This window comes from Dreissena polymorpha, chromosome 1 (assembly GCF_020536995.1).
Source record: "Dreissena polymorpha isolate Duluth1 chromosome 1, UMN_Dpol_1.0, whole genome shotgun sequence".
In the NCBI taxonomy this organism is placed as follows: domain Eukaryota; kingdom Metazoa; phylum Mollusca; class Bivalvia; order Myida; family Dreissenidae; genus Dreissena; species Dreissena polymorpha.
In genome coordinates this window covers 25,039,618-25,063,229 of record NC_068355.1, presented here as the reverse complement: position 1 = coordinate 25,063,229, position 23,612 = coordinate 25,039,618, and the positions used below count along the sequence as shown (strand labels likewise).

The following is a 23,612-nucleotide window of genomic DNA, read 5'->3' as shown; positions in this document are numbered from 1 at the left end:
TTGCTCTTACTTTGATGACGCCCACAAATCCAAATTTTTACAGTAACCAATACCAAGACATGATTTTTTTCTAAGTATAAAATTGAAAACATTAACTTTGTTTCATATGTTTAGGGAAAATAAAAGTTTCAGTAAAAATATTACCCACACACCCTCAAACACAAATCATATACATGTAACAGGGCTTGGTTTGTCTCATCTTTGTGAAGCGTTTCATCCCACTCATTTTAAATTTGTTAAAGTTGTGAACAAATGAGGAGCAAACTCCTTAAAATTGCCAAAATTTTAGTCACAAACTTGTTTTAGTTGTGAAACTTTCAGTCACGAAATTCTCAAATCCCTAAGAAGGAAAAATAGCCCTGAATCATGCTCTTTGAAAAATGAAGTTTCATGATCCTAGGCGTAAGCATTATTAAGTTATCATCCAGAAACCATTTTACAATTTTGAATTATTATCACCTTGACCTTTGACCTAGTGACCTGAAAATCAATAGGGGTAATCTGCCAGTCATGATAAATGTGACATATATTGTATACCTCTTCAAAACAGGCCCTGAATGATAAAACAGAGCGAAATATTAGTCTCCAATTCAAGCTGGAGACTGGAGTGTTACACGCCTGATCCTGGAAAAATATTTATACTCGTTGGCATGACACTTAAAGGTTTAAAAAAAATAATATTTTTTTCGTGGACACTTAAATTCGTGGATTTTGTATTTTCGAAAAAAGGAATTTGCCCTGGGTGATTTTGTTATGTGTTTGAGCTAATTTCATGGATCAGTAAGCCCACAAAATCAACATTAATTAATGTCCCACAATTAAAAATGAATTAACAGTTCAAAATCAACATGTTTTCTAGAAATGTGTTTGATGAGATTTATTTTATTTGTTTTTAATTTAAAATCAGACTTAACTTGAGTCTTATTCTGGGACAACTGGGCTTAATGAATTTATATAATGTCCTCCCACATTTGCCTGCGCAGTCCTCACAGGCTATAACCTGAGACGACAATATCCACCAAGACTTGATTTTTGTTTGGAAGAAATTCCCTTAAAACTAAAATTTCCTCAAAAGGGGAAAGCATTATCCCTGATAATTCAGAGTGCGCACTGCACAGGCTAATCTGTGGATGGTACATAACATGCATTAAGCACCCTTTTCCCATAACAAGGCTCACTTGGTATCATCTTGTACAACTCTGTAACAGACTGTAGGGGGACTTACTTTGAGCCTCATTCTGAGAAAACAGGGCTTAATAAATTGTGCACTAAGTGCACTAGCCTATACAGCCACACAGGCTTATCAGGGACAACACTTTCCGCTAGACTGACATTTTCTTTAAGAAGAGACTTCCTATATACAAAATTTTGCATAAATGCGGAAAGTGTCATCCATGATTTTCCTGTGCAGACTACACAGGCTAATCTGGGACCACACTTTACACACATGCATTTAGTCACTGTACAGACTACACAGGCTAATCTGGGACCACACTTTAAGCACATGCATTTAGTCCCTGTGCAGACTACACAGGCTAATCTGGGACCACACTTTACACACATGCATTTAGTCCCTGTACAGACTACACAGGCTAATCTGGGACCACACTTTACACACATGCATTTAGTCACTGTACAGACTACACAGGCTAATCTGGGACCACACTTAACACACATGCATTTAGTCCCTGTACAGACTACACAGGCTAATCTGGGACCACACTTTACACACATGCATTTAGTCCCATTATCCCAGAGGGAGGCACATATGTTTCTTGAAAAACACTCAACAACAGACTGTAAGCAGACTTAACTTAAGTTTGTGGAATGAGGCCTGAGTCCTTCTAATAGCGAAAATTCTTGGTGTTTTGACCACAAATTGGGACATTGTGTTGTTGGTTTTTTGCTTACAAATACTATACAATTGAGAATAAGCGTTTTCAATATTGCATTTAATAAGGTCAAATTATTAGAGTTGGGTAGAGAGATAAACTTGGTATTGTGATTAATTTCTTTTACTTTACCTTCAATTGGGAATTTTAGGAAGTTGTTTGGGAAAAAAACATAGTTCCAGCATTTGGTATGGGGCCGATTTTGGCCACAATATTTGACAAAAAAACAATAACACAGTTTACACATCAAGAACTTAACACCTCCTGCAAACAGGCTCTATACGATCAAGGCATTCAAAGCTTTACTAAATATCTCACAACGTTATACAAACTCAAGGCCTGCATGGGGATGACAGAAATTCTTGTGGTGTTGTGTTACTGAGGTTTCTGTATTGGTAAGTTGGAAAGCACAAGCTGAAGAATGTTTTGATTTATTGATCCTCAAGTAAATGAAGTCGTGCTGTAAACACGATACATAAAAGAAAAGACCCAATTTTAATTTCTATGAAATCATATTTTTGTCCACTTCATATTTAGCATTTTGAATACAGAGGTAACACTGTAAAACCATTATTTAATCTCCTAATTACTTAATGATTACAACTGTCAAACCATATAAAGCAGCATCACCGGCAACAATAAGTAGATGGGTAAAATCAGTGTTAAAAGCTGCTGGTCTCGGGAACACATTTAAACCTCACAGTACAAGGGAAGCTTCAACATCAAAAGCTAATCATTTAGGTGTTTCATTGCAAACTATCTTAGACACGGGCGGCTGGTCAAATGCAAAAACATTTGCTAAATATTATTCAAAAAAAGTTCACAATGAAAATCAACATTCTATGGTTTTTCAATCAGCTATTTTATGTGGAAAATAAAAAGTGTACATATTCTATCATGAATTCTTGTTTATCTCTTTATTCCTGCACAAATTTGCAGAAATTCTCTAAAATCTCGTGTGGGGCTCATTAAGGGGTTATACAGGAGATGAAATTGAATAATTAATCGAGACTTACCTTCGTAGATGGGAAGGTGAAGATTGATTGTCATTTCATCTACTGCAAACCCCTTAAGAGCTCAACACGCCCTACCCAATCCCACCCATTCCATCTTTTCTACAAATTTGTTAAACAAAGTATTCCTTAATGAATACTTTGCTAACTCTAAAGCCTGATATTCTTGGCTGCGGAAGCTGCGTCATCTCTCGTATAGAGCTCTTAAGGGGTTTGCAGTAGATGAAATTACAATCAACCTTCACCTTCCCATCTACGAAGGTAAGTCTCGGTTAATTATTCGTTTGAGGCTATTTTTTGTTGATTTTAAGGTTTTACCAATCCACAAATTTATCATAAACACATGGGAAATGAACTGACACAAATTTCTCATTTATTTTTCCAAACTCAGTAATCCACACATTAACTTATTATATGTCCATGAAATACTATTGTAATCACCAACAGTTCATGAGGAGGAATATCAATGATTTTGCAATATACAAACAATTTAACCCTTTCCTTGACAGCCATTTAGCCAATATAAGCCTCTCCAGTTACCACAAGACCTAGCTGCCTGCTGACCAGTGGCTGATAGCCATCTTATCAATATCAGTACCCCATCTTTACAGGCATTATTGGAAAAACGCTGTTTTATGACCCTCATTGCTTTTAAACCTGATATTCTCATAAAAATTGAAATATAATTGAAAAATACACAATATGAAAGTTTAAGCTAATAAAATTTCCTTTCCTGTGGTGTAAACTGTATGTTTATACCTTAATTTATTGGTCAGTTATAGTCATGCAAAGTTGACCGTTGTGTGTTTTACTGCATTTAAATGCAAATCTCTTTCCAGCTCATATAGAAACTTTGCGAAGTTGATGTGTTGAATCAAATACAAATAATTATCTTTTGGAATATTAATTTTGTTTTCTTACTTTCCAAACTACAATTCTTCTTTCTTGAAGATTTTTTTATTTTATAAATTCATTCTGCAAGCCTCAAAATGCATGTAAATTCTTGTAAATAACTATAGAAAAACACAGAGTTTCTCAAACAACTTCATGCATTTTCAAAATAAATTGTATTATTTCTTATAAAATTCGTATGATACTTGGTATTTCTATTACATTAATTCACCTAATGATTTATAAACATTTATAGATACCGGTAACAATTTAATTGGATGTTGCATAATGTGCCATGAATACTCATATAATTAATTTGCATTTTATTACCGATCAAAATCAGGCAATGTCGGCGTCTTCAATAAGTCTTCAATTTGTGTATTTATTTGCAAAATTCCAAGTTTATTATCAAATACTCCAGTTTATCTGATCGCCGACATATAACTTTATAACCCAGAAGTCGCCAACAAACCTGTGTATTTGTGTACCAAATTACAAAACGCCGAGGTAACATGGCACGCGCGCCAATGTCATCTGAAGACTACTGCTGCGTCCGGTAAACATGTTTATTCAAAGTGTCTAGAACCCGTGTTTCTAATCCCTAAATGTTAGATTAGCATGTGCGCTATTAATTATTATTGGTCAGTTCAAAGGCATATTGAAGACCGCCGACTGCGTCTTTGTTTTATTGCCCAATCAAGCACAGATAATCCAATATCCTGTGTATTACGAAACACAAACTTTAGATAAGCACGTGTCGTTTGTAAAAACATTTTAGTGTAAATGCCATTTAACATATCGATGTAATAGTCGTATATGATCTCGGAAACAAACATTTACGATATAATGGAATCAAACAACAATAAGAATGAAATCAATTTACACCCAAATGATATTATATCCCTATGGGACGTATTTATTTTTGCGACATTTTTAACGAGTTATTAATACGTTTTCGGAAAATGTCCAAATTAAATATGGTTCGAGAATAGCAGTTATTTTAGGACATTACGAAATGCCTGAAGCGCGCACATCCCGGAACGTGATTTACGCATGTCAAATGGTAAACCCTCGTCTTGATTGGTCGCCAATTGCATCATAACTTTAAATAGCAACATTACCGGATGTTTACTCGACAGTTTAGAAAAATGATGAACGCAGGTGTATATGCATTTCTGTTACACTTAAAACGTCATTTTAAGCATTTAAATAGCAAATTAAATCGTGACGCGTAAAAACGCGTATATATCAGGTAATAGATTGGGTAGTAGAAATGCGTAGATAACAGGGAATCAATACAGGCGTAGATAAGCGTATTTGACAGGGAATCGATAAGGTCGTAGAAACGCGTACCTGTCAAGGAAAGGGTTAAGAGGATATTTTACCTTATGTAAATTCATTCTGTTCTTTACCACCTCATCTTTTTGCATTCTTAATAAACAGGAAATACACAAGACTGCGCGTTCCTGGTGTATTTATGGGTCTGTAAAACAGACCCATAACCGAAGCATTTTATTTGTTTTTAAATAAGTGCCTTATTATAATTACAGTGCTTTCAACAGGAATTTTTTCAGACGCCCCGGGGCCATTGGGGGGGGGGGGGACGAGATTTAACAAAAAATGTTTTAAACCTTTCCCGCATAGATATGCATAATCGTGCCACGATTGATTCCTTAATACATCCGTATGAAACCATACTTTTTATCTATTACTGCCAACTTGCTACTTTTACCGTTGCTACTCATTACCCTATAATCCGGTATATTCCATTATAAAAAGGACATTCTGATAAATATTTAAGATAAAAGTGCTCAAAATTTCCAAGAAACGCAAACATTCACCATTTGTTGTCAAATTTTGGCATATCTGTTACTGTGTAAAGATGTGATAAAAACGTCCAATCAGGGCGTTTTTTTCCACTTAACAGGCGTAAATCGCCTGACGTGATGTTCCCGGTTTTATGCATTATAATTATTATATCTCAATCATACTTCATCATATTAGATCTAACTAAGTATATAACTATCATTAAATGATTTTATTCGTATAATTTGATATATTAGAAAGAATGATATTAAATTAGTTTTTTCCAAATCAATTGACTTTTCACAGGAAAATATTCCAAAACCACAATGGCATTTTTCCCCAAAATGACAAAGAAAAGGTCTTACAAAGGGTCTATGTTACCTTCTGCGTATTCAGGTTATTCTTGTCCACCACATCCTTTCCCCCTTAATAGTTTTGACTAAACCAACTTTAATTGTGAAACTTTACAACTTTAAATGAGAGAATTAACAACTAAAAATGTAAGACTACATAATTTTAAATGTGATACTCGCCAACTTTAACTGTAAAACAATTCAACTTTTAACATGACACTAAACAACTTAAAATATGAGACTGTACACATTTGAATGTGCACAACTTATTACGCGAGACTAAACAACTTGCAATAGACAATACAACACGTCATAAGACACAATACTGTAAGTATATGAGTACTTGATCAAACACGTATTACCTATGGATTAGACAGAAATGCAAAAACAGATGAAAGTCTATCGTGAATTAAGTATATGATACTCTGTCTTGCTACCAGGGGCCATTATACTAGTAATTATAGCCTATTATGGTTAAATCTATTATATGTACGTGATATTGAATCGATACTAGTTGATGTCTACATTTTATGCCATTGTTTTTGTAAGACAGACCTTTGATGTAAAGTTTAGTCACTGGCGTTGAAAGTGTGTGCATAAAGATATGACAGCAGTATAGTGATTTTGTCTTTGCAAACATCCGGTTTCTAATTTAAATAAAAATCATATTAGATCATAATCAGTTATACGTGAACACAAATACTTATAAATTTAGAATTTTTGATTTGTATTTTAATTGTACTAAGTTTCAACATATAGGACTTTATAAGGAAAGTGACTCATTGTTGCAATCTATCAAACACTTGTTTTGGCAAATATTGCATTGTAAATTTTAACCAGTAAATATTTATATTTTTTTTTAGACTTTTTGAGGAATGGGGCTGAATTTAGGCCCAATCTTTGACACAATTAATAACACTGTAAGGTCTCACCTGAAGCTCAGAAGCTGAGCTGATATGCTGGCCTCGCGGATATTGTTAAGGGCCGAGTTTGAGTTCTGATTAACTTCGGGATGAGTCGAAGGGTGTACTGGACCATACAACAAAACTGTTGTCACGTTTTTAAGCCTTCTTTAGTCTCAATTCAATGCGATGCCCTTTGGGCTCGGAGTGCAAAACCGTACGTGTTTACTTTTAGCAACTTGTTTTCAATCATGTGGGAATTGGCGTCTGAGGCACACCACATGAATATATTGTGCGCTGAGGATAGTCCGTAACCCTTCTACTGTCCTAACTATCTACAGCAGATATACTTCTGAATGAATAGTTTCGATTGTTCCTTGATTTGCTCCCGTTCCTCGCTGAATATATAGCTGTCTTATACAGAATTAAACAAACTATTCAACGTTTAATCCTTTGTGAGATTCTTCGTGATGTCCACAGTGAGAACTAACTGTTAGCGTTAACTGTTAGCGTTACCATAGGTGCTGCTATAACGTCTCGCTTCTGTAACACTCATCCCACTCGGGCACTAGAGCTAAACAAAACTACTCGGGCTTGCTTGGGGAAATCTCAACACATACATTTCAGCTGTTCATAACAGCGCGTGAAAACTTGACGTGCTGAGGATTTATTGCAGAACAGACTTGTGTTATGATGCTGACCCTTTGTGGCCGGAGGTCCAGTGGGAGGAGCTAGGGATCAGGGAAGGCAAAGGATCATTTAGTATTGGGGCTCCTGCAGGCCGGACTGGTGCTGTTGCTTGGCCAACTGGATATCAATGCTGGTGCTCACCTGAAAACAACTACACTAGAGTGGGGGATATGAACTTGTAACACATTTTTATATTACAATGTATAATACACTACATATATGCCTCTTGATTGGATGTGAAGGTTTTCAACAGCAAAACATAATTATCTGAATTTCTAATTTGGAATTTAATTGGTGCCTTGTCCTAAATAGCAATTAATGAAAATTAATGCAATTAAACCATTTCGTATTAAAACATTAAGTGTTGGCTAATGCTTTAATAACCTGTAAATTCATAATAATTATTCTTACTTTACTTTCAGTGTAATTGTATAAGCCAAATTACCGCTCATCAATATTAGAAGCTTTCGTCCCATTTTAGCATGTGAAATCCACGTAAGCAAATCCGGGACGATACTGGATTTTCACAAAAGAAGATACTTATTTTCAACAAAACAGACCTTTAAAGAGGTAATTGTTGTCCCTAAGTAGCCTGTGCGGACTGCACAGGCTAATCTGGGACTACAATCTAAGCACATGCATTAAGCCCTATTTTTTCACAGCGCGGCTCATTGATGTTTTTAGCAAGTTTGTCCTGCATAACAACAAAAACAAGGGCTGTTTGTAAAACATGCATGCCCCCCATATGGGCTGTCCGTTGTAGTGGCAGCCATTGTGTGAATACGATTTTTGTCACTGTGACCTTGACCTTTGACTTAGTGACCTCAAAATCAATAGGGGTCATCTGCTGGTCACGAACAATCTACCTATGAAGTGTCATGATCCTAGGCAAAAGCGTTCTTGAGTTATCATCCTAAAATCATTTTACTATTTGGGGTCACTGTGACCTTGACCTTTGACCTTGTGACCTCAAAATCGATAGGGGTAATCTGCAAGTCATGATCAATCTACCTATGAAGTTTCATGATCCTAGGCGTATGCGTTATTGAGTTATCATCCAAAAACCATTTTACTATTTCGGGTCACCGTAACCTTGACCTTTGACCTAGTGACCTGAAAATCAATAGGGGTCATCTGCCAGTCATGATCAATCTACCCATGAAGTTTCATGATCCTAGGCGTATGCATTCTTGAGTTATCATTCAAAAACCATTTTACTATTTCTGGTCAACGTGACCTTGACCTTTGACCTAGTCACCTCAAAATCAATAGGGGTCATCTGCAAGTCATGATCAATGTACTTATGAAGTTTCATGATCCTAGGCCCAAGCGTTCTTGAGTTATCGTCTGACAACCACCTGATGGACGGACCGACCGACAGACCGACCGACAGACCGACATGAGCAAAGCAATATACCCCCTCTTCTTCGAAATTTAAATTCACACTAGACAACAATTCCAAAGTAAACCATCATGTCATAAAAGTTGTAAGACATATTACAAATTAATAAATATGAAACAATTTAATGGCAACAACTCACTGCTGGTACATATTGACAGTTCTCTCCCTTGTTAGTGTAAGCTAAATTTATTAAAGGCCACAATATACTAAATGATTTCCCTATATAATTCAATGTAAAAGCGACAAATTAAAGAGAAAATAAATGCAACATTTTGAACATAGAGACCACCATAACCATACTTTTACTGAAAGTTCATTCTAAGCTGAATCAATTTAAGCAATAAAAAAGATATGTCATGTTAAAACCAAACATTAACTTTACTCAAATCAAACCCTACTTCTTTTGCACCTTAAATTTTCCGGCCATTTTCTAGTGCAATGTAACTGTTTTCAGGTCAAATTTGTACTTAAGTCTCTATATTGTTATCATATGTCAGGGATTAAGTAGTGAGCACCTTTTCTTTCCCTTCCAATATATCCAAGAGATAAAGGCAGAACACCAGTCTAAAGTGTAAAACATGGCCTCGAGTAAAATATGATTTTTATTGAGAACAGCCCAACATTAAACGATTATTTAGTATAATGTTACCTATAAGAAAACCTGAACTGTTTAAAACGCAAAAAATATGCACTTCCTTATCATTTTTCATCTGTCCTCAATGTGCATGCCAAATTTTAGATCGATCCTTCACATAGAAATGTTTGAACAATGAAAATTATTATAATAATGCCTGATAAGACATATGGCTTCCATTGTCGATGCTTAGATTTATAAAGGGCTTTCAAGAGCAAATAACATTAACTTATATAACATTATACAGAAAATATACTGTAAACTTCTTATATGCTATATCGAAGAAGAATTATAATATTATTAAAACGTGTTTGGGCTTCTTTCAGTGCGAATTTGTGAGTTTAGAGGTGCTCAATACGAGTTTCTCTACTTTTTATCATTCCCCGCCATAGGCGGAGGGATATTGTTTTGGCGTTGTCTGTCGGTCCTTCCGTCCGTCCGTCTTTCCTCCCGTCTGTCCGGAGCCATATCTTGTAAGTGCTTTGGTGGATTTCATTGAAACTTGGTATGAGTATGCATATGGATAAGAGGATGATGCACGCCAAATGGCATTGTACACCATCAGTTAATAACAGAGTTATGGCCCTTTGTATCTTGAAAAATGCTTTTTGTGTGTCCGGAGCCATATTTTTGAAGTGCTTTGGCGGATATTATTGAAACCTGTAATGCGTATATATATGGATAAGAGGATGATGCACACCAAATGGCATTGTACACCATCTGTTAATAACGGAGTTGTGGCCCTTTGTATCTTGTAACAATGTTGTTTTGAGTGTCAAATATAAAAATTTTGTGTCCAGAAGCATATTGGCGTGGGCTATCAATTTAACGAATTTGCTTGTTTTAATTATTTTCCCATACAAATTTTCCCATTTAATTATTTTTCTTTACGCTTTCCAATACTCGTTAACTCCATGAAACAAAACGCATTTATTCCATGAAACTAACAAGAACGCATAATATCCTGTGAAAAAATGGTGGTTTTATGTAAATCATGCTCCTTTGTAACGGGGCCTGTTTTGACCAAAAAAAAAACAACACTGTATACACAATGAAAACTTACTACCTCCTCGCAAACAGACTCTATACGGCATTAGATGGAATAGATTCCAATCAAATAGGCTTAATTAAATATCTCACAGCTTTATAAAAACTCAAGGCCTGCATGGGGATGACAGAAATTATTGCGGTGTTGTGTTTCTGAGGTGTCTGTATCGGTAAGTTGGAAAGCATCGAGCTGGAGAAGGGTTTGAGTAATTGATCATCAAGTAAAATAAGTTGTACTGAAAACACTATATACACAAGAATAGACGCCCTTTTACCTTCTGTTAAATCATATCATATCATTCTCGTCCACTTCACTTATTTATACACTGCAAAAACATTATTATTCGCGGGACATTATTTTTTTTATTGATTTCAAGGGTTGAACGATCTACAAATTGAATACAAACACACTGACACAAATTCCATATTTAGGGCCCTCACACTACTTTGGGGGAAGGGGTCCGCAGCCCTTAGGAGGGGGAATTTTCGCGGCGTTTCCCTTTTTGGGGGATTTTGTTACTTACTCTCTCATTATTTCATTTGTACATGTTTGCACTATATTCATTGCATTTTTCATAATTTAGTATGTTTGAAAAGATTAAATTGAAATAGAATTGAGATATAATGATTATGAGACACATCTTCCTATTAAAAAAAAAATAAATCTTTTTTTAGGGGGAATTTTTCCACCCAAAAGGGGAAAAAAGTATACTTTTCAGGGGGGGGGGGGACTGCCGCCGAAATTCGGCGGCAGATTTGATAGATTGAGGGCCCTGAATATTTATTGTTTCCAAACTGAGAAAGTCACGCATTAATTTCCACGTCCATGAAAGTCTTTTTTTAACCACAAAATAACATGCGGACGAATATATATGATTTTACAATAAACAAACAATTTAAAAGGATATTTTACCGTATGTAAATTCATACCATTCTTTTCCACCTCATCTTAAAAAACAGGAAATACACAAGCAGGGCTTTTCCTTGAGTATTCATGGGTCTGTTTAACGGACCCATACCCAAAGTGTGTTATATCCTGTTCCTTATGAAAATTATATCTCAATTATGTTTCAATTAGATCTAACAAAGTTTATAACTATTATAATAGGATTTTATTCCTATAATTTGAAGTATAATTAAAACTTATTAAATGTGTTTTCCCAAATCAATGGACTTTTAGCACGAAACAAATTCAAAATCCCAAAATTGCATTTTTTCCCAAAGTTGCCAAGAAAAGGCATGACAAAGCGTCTCTTTTACCTTCTGCGTCATGTTTGTCTCCCACATCCTCAGCATCGTTGTCCCGACTGCCAGCAGCAACTGGAGCAGTAGAATAGCTCGATGTATTTCTTGTATGTATATTTAGGACTTACACACATTGATATAAATGTAATAAAAATCAATAAGACATGTTGAACATCATAAAATATGGCAAATTAATAAATCTCACATTTAGTGTTACCTTTCTGTAAACATTGCATAAAATATCAATACATACTCCTCCAAAGATTACTTAAACAATGTCATATTTTATTAAAAAAAATGTATTCATCCATATACATTTCTTACATGGCATGGTGTTTATAGAAATGAAAGTCTAAAAATAGCCTCAGTTGCTATATATATAATGTACATGTGCATATATGTAGAAATATTAATTTTTCTGTTGAAATGCTTTGTTTTTTAATGCAAAGTTTACAAGAACTAAATTTTAGGACCATAATGATACAAACCCTATGACAACATAACATAATATGCATTAGATCTTATGTTCAAAACAAAAACCCTCACATTGTATAATCAGATAACAATATGTGTACATAAATTATTTGTATCTTTAACTACACACTTAATGTTGTATTGTAACATCACACACTACTATGTTCGTATGCTAAACAACACATTGTCATTGAAATACTTATCACTAATTACAACAACTAATACATACATGTACACACTATTCCACTCTGAACACCAGGATGTTGTCCCCATACAGTCCCACAATGATGGATGATGTGGTGCTGCTGTAGCAGACTGACTGTGGCCACCTCACTCCATCTCCCCAAGTAGCAAGATTAGCCAGCTTACTCTCTCCCTCCCAGCCCACCTGTAGTACAGTGTTGGGCCAGACTCCACAGACCAGCACCTGGCCTGCAGGGGTCACATGTAGACCAGTTGGGCCACCTAGTGCTAGGTCTGTGTATGTAGCCAGGAGTGTGCCATCCCTGGCCAGGGTGAGAAGCTTCTGCTGCCTGTAGCTGTTGATGTACAGCCTGTCTCCTGTGGGACTCACAGCACAGTTGTATACTGCAAAACAGAGTAACATCAAGATATTGAATTACTGTAAATGTTAAATAATCTTATTAAACATACTGCAGTGATATTGTATTACGCATATGTTGCTATAAAGAGGCCTTTACACATCTAAAATATATGCATACATTTCAATGATTCAATAGTTAAGCGTGACAATAAACTTCAGTAGCAGAGCTATTGTGTTAACGTTTGACATGTTGAAATGCGACTGTTGAGTAAGATATGAATTGAAGCAAAACAATTACACAGATGGAAACAATTACACATACTGAAACAATTGCACAGTTCTATCAACAGGTAAACATATTGTACATGTACAATCATTTAACAATCACAAAATTAAGACACGGTCAGAAAGTGTCTCTTTCCCATGAACTCAGTTTCTATTTATAGACATGCCATGTAGTGACAGTCAAAATACTTCATTACTCATGATTATAAATCAATATTTCTGAATCTTGTTTTGGCTACTTTGTACTGTAGCATTCAAAGGGCACATTTGAATTATAGAACAAATATTTTATAATACATCAGCAGGTTTTCTGCTATTACATCTGAATTTTATTTTATTATCATCTCACAAAGTATATATCTATAATTTATATGATTAGTTTTTCAAAATAACAAGATAAAGGCCTAATGGGTCAATATCTGTTGATTAAAAAATAAATCCTAATTCGGTTCATTTATTGAATAAAAATTCCCAAATTTGTCATTGTATGAATTTAAAATAACACAATTTGACTAGACTCCTTTGGCTAGACAAATCCCTGTACATAATACAAATGTTATCAGGATGGATTCACCATTATTCTTACCTGTATTATAACCCAAATCTTCATAGAGTCTGCAGATCAGTTTGCCACTCAGCGTGTATTTGTACAGTTCTTTACCAGAAGTGACTAAAATGTCTCCTTGGTGATGGACAATCCCTGTACATTCATGTTGTAACTGAAACTTCCTGCCAAGAACAAGCTTTACCTGGTTTACAGTGATAAACTGGACCTCATGTATGTAGCTAGTATTCACAGCCACTGCAACCTCACTCGGTGTGATCAAACATATGGCCTGTGGATAAGCATTCACATCCCAGTGACTCACCACCTGGTACTGCTGGCTCAGAAGCTTGACTCTCTTATTATTGTAGTCTGTAACCAGGACCTGTCCATCTGGGAGAGCACATATGCCTGAGATACCACATGTAACTGAATCACTTGGTATTCTCACATTGTACTCAGACTTCCCCTGGACCTTAAACACCTTGCCTGACTTTCCAAGCAGAGTCAATGCCTGCTGAATGATATGTTTACATTTTATGCTGGCTATAATGCAGAGCTCCTTATTATCTCCAATTTTCTGAACGATTTCAAGTAATTGTAACAAGTCACTGTGAAGACTGGTGCATTTATGAACGGAACTTGTTACTGACCCTTTTTATGCTTATAACTTCATCTTTCATCTCGTTAAGTTCCTTCGCAGTAATATTATCAAATTCATTCACGATAGAGAGAACACTCCTACACATCTCTTCTTTTAAATATTGCTCATTTCCGCCTGATGTTCCCACAGAATTATTATCACATTCATCTATATAAGTATTTAAATTGCCACACATTTGTTCTATCATAACTTCCCTATGTTCCTTGTATGTTCTCTGCAATGACTGAATGCTGGCCTCTTGACTGATCTGCAGGGTTTTAATTTCCCCCATAACAGTTTCCAGCTCCACTGACAACCCCTCCAGGCCAGTGGGCTGCGAGTTGGTCAGCTCCGAAATCTGGGTCACTTTACTGCACTGGCTGAAATAAACAATTAATACATGTACATACAAGGAATAGTAAGTGATATTATGTATTACTTCAAACAAGAATAAAGTGTTAAATAAAAACATACATGGACAATAACTGAACGATTCTTGGGCCTAATATGGGGTATATAGATTTGCACTTATCCATCCATCTGCCTGACTTTTTTGTTGTATATAACTCAATATGTATTCCTGCAACTTAACAAGTACAGTAACCAGGCATGTGAGCTAATGTGCACCTCTATATTTTGTTTCTGTTGTTTTCATCATAATTGTAGTTATGTCTCCTATTTAGACAAAAATGACATTTTAAAATATGTGTAGAGTGTAAAATGAACAAGGGCTGTTTGTAAAACATGCATGCCCCCCATAAGGGCTGTCAGTTGTAGTGGCAGCCATTGAGTAGATACGTTTTCTGTCACTGTGACCTTGACCTTTGACCTAGTGTCCTTAAAATCAATAAGGCTCATCTGCGAGTCATGATCCATGTACCTATGAAGTTTCATGATCCTAATCGTAAGCGTTCTTGAGTTATCATCCGGAAACCATTTTTTCTAAGTTGAGTTACCGTGACCTTGACCTTTGACCTAGTGACCTGAAACTCAATAGGGGTCATCTGCGAGTCATGATCAATGAACCTATGAAGTTTTATGATCCTAGGTATAAGCGTTCTTGAGTTATCATCCAGAAACCATTTTTCTATTTCGGGTCACCATGACCTTGACCTTTGACCTAGTGACTTGAAAATCTATAGGGGTCATCTGCGATTCATGATCATTGTACCTATGAAGTTTCATGATCCTAGGCAAAAGCGTTCTTGAGTTATCATCCGGTAACCATTTAACTATTTCGGGTCACCGTGACCTTGACCTTTGACCTAGTGACCTGAAAATCAATAGGGGTCATCTGCGAGTCATGGTCTCATGATCCTAGGCATAAGCGTTCTTGAGTTATTATCCAGAAACCATTTTACTATTTCGGGTCACCATGACCTTGACCTTTGACCTGGTGACCTTAAAATCAATAGGGGTCATCTGCGAGTCATGGTCAATGTGCCTATGAAGTTTCATGATCCTAGGCATAAGCGTTCTTGAGTTATCATCCGGAAACCATTTTACTATTTTGGGTCACCTTGACCTTGACCTTTGACCTGGTGACCTCAAAATCAATACTGGTCATCTGCGAGTAATGATCAATGAACCTATGAAGTTCCATGATCAGAGGCCTAAGCGTTCTTGAGTTATCATCCGGAAACCATCTGGTGGACGGACAGACGGACGAACGGACGGACGGACATACGGACGGACTGACATGTGCAAAACAATATACCCCTTTTCTTCGAAGGGGGGCATAATTGTATTGCTACTAGAGGACTAACACTTTACATAAATATTTATCACTGTGTAATTTTACCCACATGCATAGTTTGGTATGTCTTTTTTCAACATACCCAGAGTTATGACCCCTGTTTAGCAAAGAAAGCACATTTAAAAGTGTATTGTGAGTAACTCAAAGAGTACAGCTGATAGAGGGATGAACTATTATTAAAGTATTACCCACCATGTGAAATTATGCACCTTGATTTTTTTTACATAAGAAGAGTTGTGACAGTCCCTTTTACCAAACGATAATATTTTTTCAATTGCGAGAATCCTTACTCAAATAGAGGGATACTTCTGCAGTAACATATTAATCGTCAGGTTAACTTGTGCAACTCCATATGTTTGTTCATAATTTTAAGACATTTGTGCAGTTGTAGGACAAATTGGATTGTAGAGGTATCCATGTACTCAGAACAATGTTCTAGTTGTTTATACTGTTTTCAATTTTAATATTGTAAACCTTGACCACACTATCAATAATAACAAATGCAAGAAAAGAGGCATGACTTATAATTTATGTATATTCCCAAACATTTTTAAATAAGCCATCGATGAAAGTCAATAAATTGTTCACAACCACCTGTCTTAAGTGGATTAAAAGTCAATGAATGAAAGCATTTAATAAGGGCAGAACTGTAATATATATGAAGAATGTCCAATTGTCCTACATGTACAGTGTTTTATGATAATGAAAATCTGTTAAAAATATTGTTATGATTGGTATAACAGGTACTTAAACTGACTGTGACACCTTTATACATGTAATTTCATGGTATAAGCTTCTGTGACCTTTCACCTATTGACCTAAACATGGATTTACCTCTTAATCTTCCGCGATGTAAACATAAAAGTCAAAGTATTCCCTAGATATAATGTGGAAACAATTTGTCTACAGACCAACCGACAAATGGACCAAAGGACAGATGCAAAGCAAAATAACCCTGCTTCTTAAAAGAGGGTCTTCTATTTCTAAATAAAGTCTCAGCATGAACAATCAAGCCTGTGATGAGTGGCTTATTATGACATGCAACCTCATGGTCTGCTATGTCCCAATATATTGTGTTGTTATGTTACCTATTGTGATTACTTTGCTTTTGTTCTTGTCACATGATCTATTAGTGGAAAAGAAAAGACGTCATTGTAAATTGTTTTAAAGGAGGATCCGAGAGATTGGTCTATTGTTTATTTATATGTGATATTGAAATACCATACAGTAGCAAGCCTTGGTGGCAATGATGTGTTTTTTTAAATTGGGATATATGAATAATAATTTTGCAATTTACTTTATACTACACAAAATAAGAAAAATTACAACTTTTTTAAAATTTGTCAAAAACATACTTTAATTGTATTCGCATTATTTGCATTATTTGCAAAAAAATGGTTAAATGGCAGCAAGCAAGAGCAAGTCGCTGTTCATGAGCTATTTTCACATTCAAAATGTTAATTTCCTAATGCTAATGAAATCCAAGATACAAAACATGTTTATGATTATATTACACACATTTTTTTACAGTATTAAAAGTGTACTGAATAGTGAACACAGTGGACTGCACATTTTCAACAAATATACACACATTTACTTTTCTAAATTATGCAAATAAAAACAAAGGTTTAAGAATTTTTGTGGGTTTTATTTCCTTTAAAGTCACATAATATCCACCGCATGAAATGTTTGTAAAAAGTTTATGTTTTTTAAATCACATAATAGTGTTAGTAGATATAAAGAATAACAGGTTACTGCTTGATCTTTTTGTAATATATCAGGCAAGGCTTAGAATAATATAACGGCGAGGCTTGCCGCGCCGTTATTTTATTCTTGCAGAGCCTGATATATTACAAAACGATGGGACAGTAACCTGTTTTTCTGTTTATCATACCATATTTTCCTAAAAATCTGCAAAATAATCCATTTTTTATATTTAAAATGTACAGATCCCCACTGATTTTGCTGATCCGGCTTTTACACGTTGACATACATGTAACAACGGCGTTGGAAAAGAGGTCACGAATAATCGTTTAGAGAATAAAAGTTGTTTCTACTAAGAGTGCACCCGCTTTATTTATAAACGTTTTGAATTGGAGATCAGGAATGGACTGCAGCGACAACATTTAATGTTTGATTAAGACACATTTTTTTAAACACATTTAAATAACACTATTACATCCCCGTCATGCAAAAATTGGTCTTATAGCATATTTGGCCAGCGTAGCTCAAGATTTCGTGATATCTCCTGAGTATCCTCTACATAATGCATATCCTGAAAAGACTGCTGGACTGGAGCTACGCTGGCAGCATATTGCGTAAGACCCATTTGTACATGACACTGTTATTTACAAATCTGTGCATCTTGTAAATGGAACATCAAACCACAATGCTTTCTAATAGAAAATTGAAGTCACACTGTGTTATTTATAGCAAAATGGCAAATGTCAGTTGCCTATTCTGGATTACAGGAAAGATTTTCAAACAGACTGAGTGCGTACATGTATGTCACGTATGTGTGGCTAGACAATTCAATGATTTCAGATCTAGCATGCAAACTATATTATTTTGTTAATTGAAAGACAAATGCAAGACAAACAACATTTACCAATATATTTTAGGTTTTCAATAATTTATTTCCATAATATTCATGGGATTGTTATTTGATATCTTAACAAGATGTGTTTGTGAAACACAATGTCCCCCTATATGACGTTTGACCTTGAAGGATGACCTTGATCTTGACCCTTCACCACTCAATATGTGCAGCTCCATGAGATACACATGCATGTCAAATATAAAATTGCTAGCTTCAATATTGCAGAAGTTACATTACATGAGCAATTTTGACCCATATGTTTGACCTAGAAGGATGACCTTGACCTTTCACCCCTCAAAATGTGCAGCTCCATGAGATACACATGCATGCCACATATCAAGTTGCTATCTTCAATATTGCAAAAGTATTCATAAAATAAGCGATTTGGGCCACATATATTTGACCTCTGACCTTGAAGTATGACCTTGACTTTTCACCACTCAAAATGTGCAGCTCCATAAGTTACACATGCATGCCAAATATCAAGTTGCTATCTTCAATATCGCAAAAGTTATTGCAAAATGTTAAAGTTGGCGCAAACCAACCAACCAACAGACCAACAGAACAACCAACAGACAGGGCAAAAACAATATGTCCCCCACTACTATAGTGGGGGACATAAAAAGCAATATTGTATTATCAACATGAGGACTTTATTAATAGTTACAGTCCATCTTCCCCTGACAATTTACTGACCAAGCATTGACCCTGAACGTATTGGAGACGAAATGTATCTGCAGTCTGCGAAACAAGCGCACGCCCGGTGGCCTGGGCGTGTAAATTATAGCTCGGGCCTATTAAAATTGCCATATCGTACGCCCGTCAGTCTAGTAAAAATATGGACATATGGACGGACATACGGACCGACATGTGCAAAACAATATACCCCCTCTTCTTCGAAGGGAGGCATAACAATATATAGGGCTCTTAAACCAGGCAATCACTTTTTCTAGGTAATTGAAGCAATCTAGGTAATCATAAGTAGTTTCTTGACAGCTTTAATTTCTTAATCCAGCTGGATAGAGATTTCTTCAATATTGGAAACAAAACACTAGACAAGAACTCTAGTACACATAAAGGTAGTCTTGTCTAAAAGGCTTGTGAAAATTGCTCATGCAGTGTTACTGGTCTGACAGTGATGATAGAGCTCATAATGTGTGTTGAATGCACTTTGTTTTACAAGTTAAAACAATACAATCATAAAAATCAAGCATGTGATCTACTTTGGACAAAGAACCCAGTGTATAATGTAAATCTGTTCTATAATAACTCCATGCTGAAAGACCTCCCATACCTGAGCATTTAATATATACTAAAATTTAGTTCTGTACTGTTTGAATTGAAACCCACCTTCAAACTTCTTGTTTTTCTGATGCATGGTTATTAAGGATAAAGGCGAATGCCATCACAGAAATTATTTAACTCCCATGGATAAGAACTCCAGACCTAATCATTGTGTATTGACCAATAAACAACAGTAAGCATAAATTTATTGAAGAGTGTGACACATGCTTTACAAGTATATGCAATATATATATATATATATATATATATATATATATATATATATATATAGAGAGAGAGAGAGAGAGAGAGAGAGAGAGAGAGAGAGAGAGAGAGAGAGAGAGAGAGAGAGAGAGAGAGAGAGAGAGGGGTCATTTTTTACCTCAGAGGCAAGATCTGAACAAACTTACCAGAGGACCACCATACGATGTTAAAAACTGTTATCAAACCCATGACTTTTATGGATTCAGAGAAGATCTCAAACGGAACTATTTATTATATAAGTCAATAGAAATTTTTTGACCCTTGGCAAGGCAAGTTTTGACCCCTGAGGCATAATTTTAACAAACTTGGTAGAAGATCACGTCTTTTTCTGCTTACTTTCCAAAGAAAAAGAAATACGGTAAGAATATCAATATTGTTCAGATACATCAATGTTGATGAGCAACATGAGGAAACAACACCCACATGGTGTCAGAGCATCATGAATAAATGATTAAATGTTACTTTGTAGCAAATGATCTAAAGCAGCAATTTGCAAAATTAAAAATTAATTTAATAATTTATTTCCAAAAAAAAGAATGAAAGTGTAGTCTTAACATTACAAAGTATTTCATACTTTTCAAAAACAATTAAGCAAAACAATATGTAATTTCTAAAATACCATAAATTAAAATTGACAACTTGACAATTCCAAATTCTCATTTAACCCTTTCCCACTTAGAAGCAAGGTGCAAATGGCTATCTGCAAACAGCATAAAACCAGAACAGCCTGCGGGTAACTTGCAGTCTGTTCTGGTTTGATGCTCTTTGCTGCTCATCAGTAACCTAAGGTTTGGAGACGAAGCCTTAAAAACTTGAATCTAGTAAAAAAGGTCTTTAATTAAATGTAACTTTCAGCACGACTAAAAATGCATGAAAATACGTATCTAAGTGGTTAAGGGTTAAATTGTGACATAGTTCATTGATATTTTAAGACTTATTTGTGCCAAAGTATTTTATAACTACCTGTGATTATTGAAGGCACACTTTGTGCAACACAGCTGACTGTGGTCATCACATAACATTTCAATTTTGTGGTCCTTATGCGCTTCACACTTTAATAGAAATTCCTCCACCTCTTTCGAAACTGGCCATGTTTTGATGTCATTCCTTCCATAAGCTGAATGTTTTTTAAACCACTTATCATGCAACTGAATACATTTCCCACAATACAGTTTCAAACATGTTTTGCAGTAAAATTCTGCATTTGCTTGCTCTTCGCATGAGGAACAAATAAAATCCTTAACCTCGTCAGAGCTTATGGCAAGTGAAGACATAGACAAGCCCGCCATTTTGATAACTGACTGTTTAAGCACACAAAACTAACAGCTTAAGTTGAGGAAAATTATTAATTTCACAGTATCTCTGTGAATACGAATAACTAGTCCAGAAAAGACACGATTTAAATCTTTGTGTATTTAAAAGTCAATCAATCACAACATCTTTACTGTACAAAAGTCAAGTTCAACCTCAATAAGCAATCAAGTATTTTGAACTAAACAAGTACCAAATAAACTGTCAAATGACATTCAATGGTATGACATCAGTGAACAGTGTAACTATGTAAACTGTAATGGGACTATTGGGTCACGTGGGTATTGAAGATATTTCAAACTGTGGAAAAGAAGATACTTAATTGAAAATTAGATCATGTTTAACAGATTGGAAGGCAAAATGCAGTGAGTTTAAATGCATATTGATAAATGAACAGACATTTATGTACAATGTAAAAAAGCAAGTTCTAAGTGAAGGACACCAATTGTATATTTATCATCAATGTCAGTTAATTTTGCTTTAACATAGAACTGTTAGTAATTGCTATGTTAAATATTTAAAATACAAATGGCTATTTTTACAATTAAAACATCATACCATTTTTAATATAAAATATTTAGGAAAAATTGCACATAATAAAATGGGGCATCCTACAAGTTAAAAATTGCACGTAATATGGGGCATCCTACAAGTTAAAAATTGCACGTAATATGGGGCATCCTACAAGTTAAAAATTGCACGTAATATGGGGCATCCAACAAGTTAAAAATTGCACGTAATATGGGGCATCCACCAAGTTAAAAATTGCACGTAATATGGGGCATCCAACAAGTTAAAAATTGCACGTAATATGGGGCATCCTACAAGTTGAAAATTGCACGTAATATGGGGCATCCAACAAGTTAAAAATTGCACGTAATATGGGGCATCCAACAAGTTAAAAATTGCACGTAGTATGGGGCATCCAACAAGTTAAAAATTGCACGTAATATGGGGCATCCTACAAGTTGAAAATTGCACGTAATATGGGGCATCCAACAAGTTAAAAATTGCACGTAATATGGGGCATCCAACAAGTTAAAAATTGCACGTAATATGGGGCATCCAACAAGTTAAAAATTGCACGTAATATGGGGCATCCAACAAGTTAAAAATTGCACGTAATATGGGGCATCCAACAAGTTAAAAATTGCACGTAATATGGGGCATCCTACAAGTTAAAAATTGCACGTAATATGGGGCATCCAACAAGTTAAAAATTGCACGTAATATGGGGCATCCTACAAGTTAAAAATTGCACGTAATATGGGGCATCCAACAAGTTAAAAATTGCACGTAATATGGGGCATCCTACAAGTTAAAAATTGCACGTAATATGGGGCATCCAACAAGTTAAAAATTGCACGTAATATGGGGCATCCTACAAGTTAAAAATTGCACGTAATATGGGGCATCCTACAAGTTGAAAATTGCACGTAATATGGGGCATCCAACAAGTTAAAAATTGCACGTAATATGGGGCATCCAACAAGTTAAAAATTGCACGTAATATGGGGCATCCAACAAGTTAAAAATTGCACGTAATATGGGGCATCCTACAAGTTAAAAATTGCACGTAATATGGGGCATCCAACAAGTTAAAAATTGCACGTAATATGGGGCATCCTACAAGTTAAAAATTGCACGTAATATGGGGCATCCTACAAGTTGAAAATTGCACATAATATGGGGCATCCTACAAGTTAAAACGCCTTTCAACTGAACAGTTTTCAGATTTGATTTTCTTATTTGTTTAGGCTGATTTACCAGACTGTTGAATTCGGATGAAAACAATATACAGTACAGCCAAAGCAGCACAAACATAATCCGCGGCTACGCCACGGCCAGATTATTAGTACGCGGCGGCCGAATCGTGTGTTCACGAGGCGTATCGCTGTGGCACTCAGCATCCATCCGCGCAACGACGCCGAGTCTGTATTAACCTCGCGTACTTTCGCGGAGTTAATCTGCCGCATACGTACGCGGCCGCGCGAGTGAAAAGATATCCACCTATATGTACATACATGTATGTG

At 35.6% G+C, this 23,612-nt stretch overlaps 1 protein-coding gene and 1 long non-coding RNA gene across 3 annotated transcripts in view; both read right to left on the bottom strand.

Annotated features, from left to right (window-relative positions):
* The window catches only part of LOC127874572 (uncharacterized), a 30,788-nt gene extending 17,933 nt beyond the window's left edge, over positions 1 to 12,855 (bottom strand). Inside the window, exons 1-3 of one of the 2 annotated variants that reach the window (XR_008046997.1) lie at positions 12,579 to 12,855; positions 11,891 to 11,950; positions 6,888 to 7,688 (exon numbers count right to left, since the gene is read on the bottom strand). This is a non-coding gene — a long non-coding RNA (uncharacterized LOC127874572). The remainder of the gene's footprint in view (positions 1 to 6,887; positions 7,689 to 11,890; positions 11,951 to 12,578) is intronic. The other variant, XR_008046998.1, reaches the window with a different exon arrangement.
* Positions 12,856 to 14,351: 1,496 nt separating this feature from the next.
* LOC127851217 (uncharacterized) lies at positions 14,352 to 21,344 on the bottom strand. Its single transcript, XM_052385238.1, has 2 exons — positions 21,232 to 21,344; positions 14,352 to 14,745 (listed from the first exon to the last, which is right to left on the bottom strand). The coding sequence occupies exons 1-2, from the start codon at positions 21,288 to 21,290 to the stop codon at positions 14,352 to 14,354; spliced, it is 453 nt and encodes a 150-aa protein (XP_052241198.1). The 5' UTR covers positions 21,291 to 21,344.
* Positions 21,345 to 23,612: the final 2,268 nt, after the last annotated feature.